At 43.8% G+C, this 1,417-nt stretch overlaps 2 protein-coding genes across 2 annotated transcripts in view; one reads left to right on the top strand and one right to left on the bottom strand.

Moving 5' to 3' along the window:
- The window catches only part of LOC106520833 (sialidase-1), a gene marked incomplete in the record, with an annotated part of 3,532 nt that extends 2,257 nt beyond the window's left edge, over positions 1–1,275 (bottom strand). The window contains 3 exon segments of the mRNA XM_014013090.1: positions 111–373; positions 463–652; positions 1,056–1,275. Coding sequence (XP_013868544.1) covers positions 111–373; positions 463–652; positions 1,056–1,130 — 528 coding nt within the window.
- Positions 1–1,417, top strand: part of tmem268 (transmembrane protein 268) — a 22,915-nt gene that overhangs the window by 4,164 nt on the left and 17,334 nt on the right. The window lies entirely within an intron of this gene.

Raw genomic sequence — 1,417 nt, 5'->3', positions numbered from 1 at the left:
TTTTAAAGAAGTGTTGTTTCTCTGTTTAAACAATCATTCAGTTTAAACTTTAGCTCACATAAAAGCAACGTGTGGCGTCTCACGTGTTTTGTATCAGGTAACTCTCTCACCTGGATGCCGAAGCCCGGCCCAGGAGCGAAMGCTTTGACCCCGAGCTGGACCGAGAGGTTTCTGGGAACGCTCCAGCTCAGGCCGTCGTCCACGCTCTCCACCATCATGGTGCTGGCCGGGCTGCAGTGGTACAGGTGGAAGCAGTAGGAGTAGATCAGGATGACCGAACCGGYTTCCTCGTCCACCACCACCGAGCCCAGGTTCAGGCCGTTTGGGTGGTACGCGTCGTCGACGATGAAGGCGGTCGGGGACCAGGTGTTTCCTGGAGGAGAAGACGAATTAGACGCAACACTTTAAAACCTGATAAGTTTTAATCTCGTGCGAAAGTAAAGATYGTTGCGAGGGTCCTGCCTTTGTCGGTCGACCGTCTCATTGCGAGGAACTTCGCTCCGATGTCGCCGGACGACAACTTCCTGGCCTCGCTGAACGCCAGCAGGCTCCCTTTGGGGGTGAAGGTGATGAGGGGGATCCTGTAGGTGTTGACATCCCCCTGGGCTCCGCTGATCCACAGCAGCTCCTCCACGTAAACTAAAGGATTAATCTGGAGGTCAAGGGGAACGTAAGGTTAGATATTTATACGTAAAACCTTGAAGCAGGTTCGTATGAGAAATATCAATCTAGTTTGGTGATAAGCTCAGCCCCAAATCAGATTGAGTCATTACGATTAAAAAAAAAACTTGAATTCAGGCCCAGACCATAAAACACCTCCACCGTGCTTTATTATTGCCCGTTGACACACTTTACCTTTCATAGTTTCTTTTTTAAAGATGTATTTCTTTTAGAAAATGCCTAGTGTTTACTTTACTGTTTTATTACCATCTAAAAACTGAGACATCAAAAAAGTTTCAACGCTTTATACTTTTATTCCCGGCATTAAAGAGAAAATATTAATTCTGCACATGTATTTAATAAGGTGTTACACATTAAATAACAGTTTTATTTACCTGTGCAGAGTTGAAAACACACAAACACGGTGACAGCAGGAAAAACACCGAGAACATCTGACTTCCGGTTCCCATCTTGGAAACTCAGCATTTACAAACTTTTTTATCCCGCTCCGACCAAAAAAATTAAAAATAAAAACATGAGCCGAGAGTCAAAATGCTTCCATGCGTCCATAAAATGGCGAGCTAACTAAATCTGTTATCATTTTACAATCAGTTTTAGCCGGGTTCATCATGTGACTATTGCGTTTGGTCGCGTGACTACCAACACTTACCAAAATAAAAGCACCTTATAAAAATGTCTTTCTCCCAGAACTGTTATTTTTTAATTTCCTCAATTATTTTTTCATAAAGTGACATGT

Source organism: Austrofundulus limnaeus, unplaced genomic scaffold (genome assembly GCF_001266775.1).
Source record: "Austrofundulus limnaeus strain Quisiro unplaced genomic scaffold, Austrofundulus_limnaeus-1.0 Scaffold98, whole genome shotgun sequence".
Taxonomy (NCBI): Eukaryota; Metazoa; Chordata; class Actinopteri; order Cyprinodontiformes; family Rivulidae; genus Austrofundulus; species Austrofundulus limnaeus.
The sequence above is the reverse complement of the archived record's forward strand: the minus strand, read 5'-3'. Positions and strand labels throughout refer to the sequence as shown.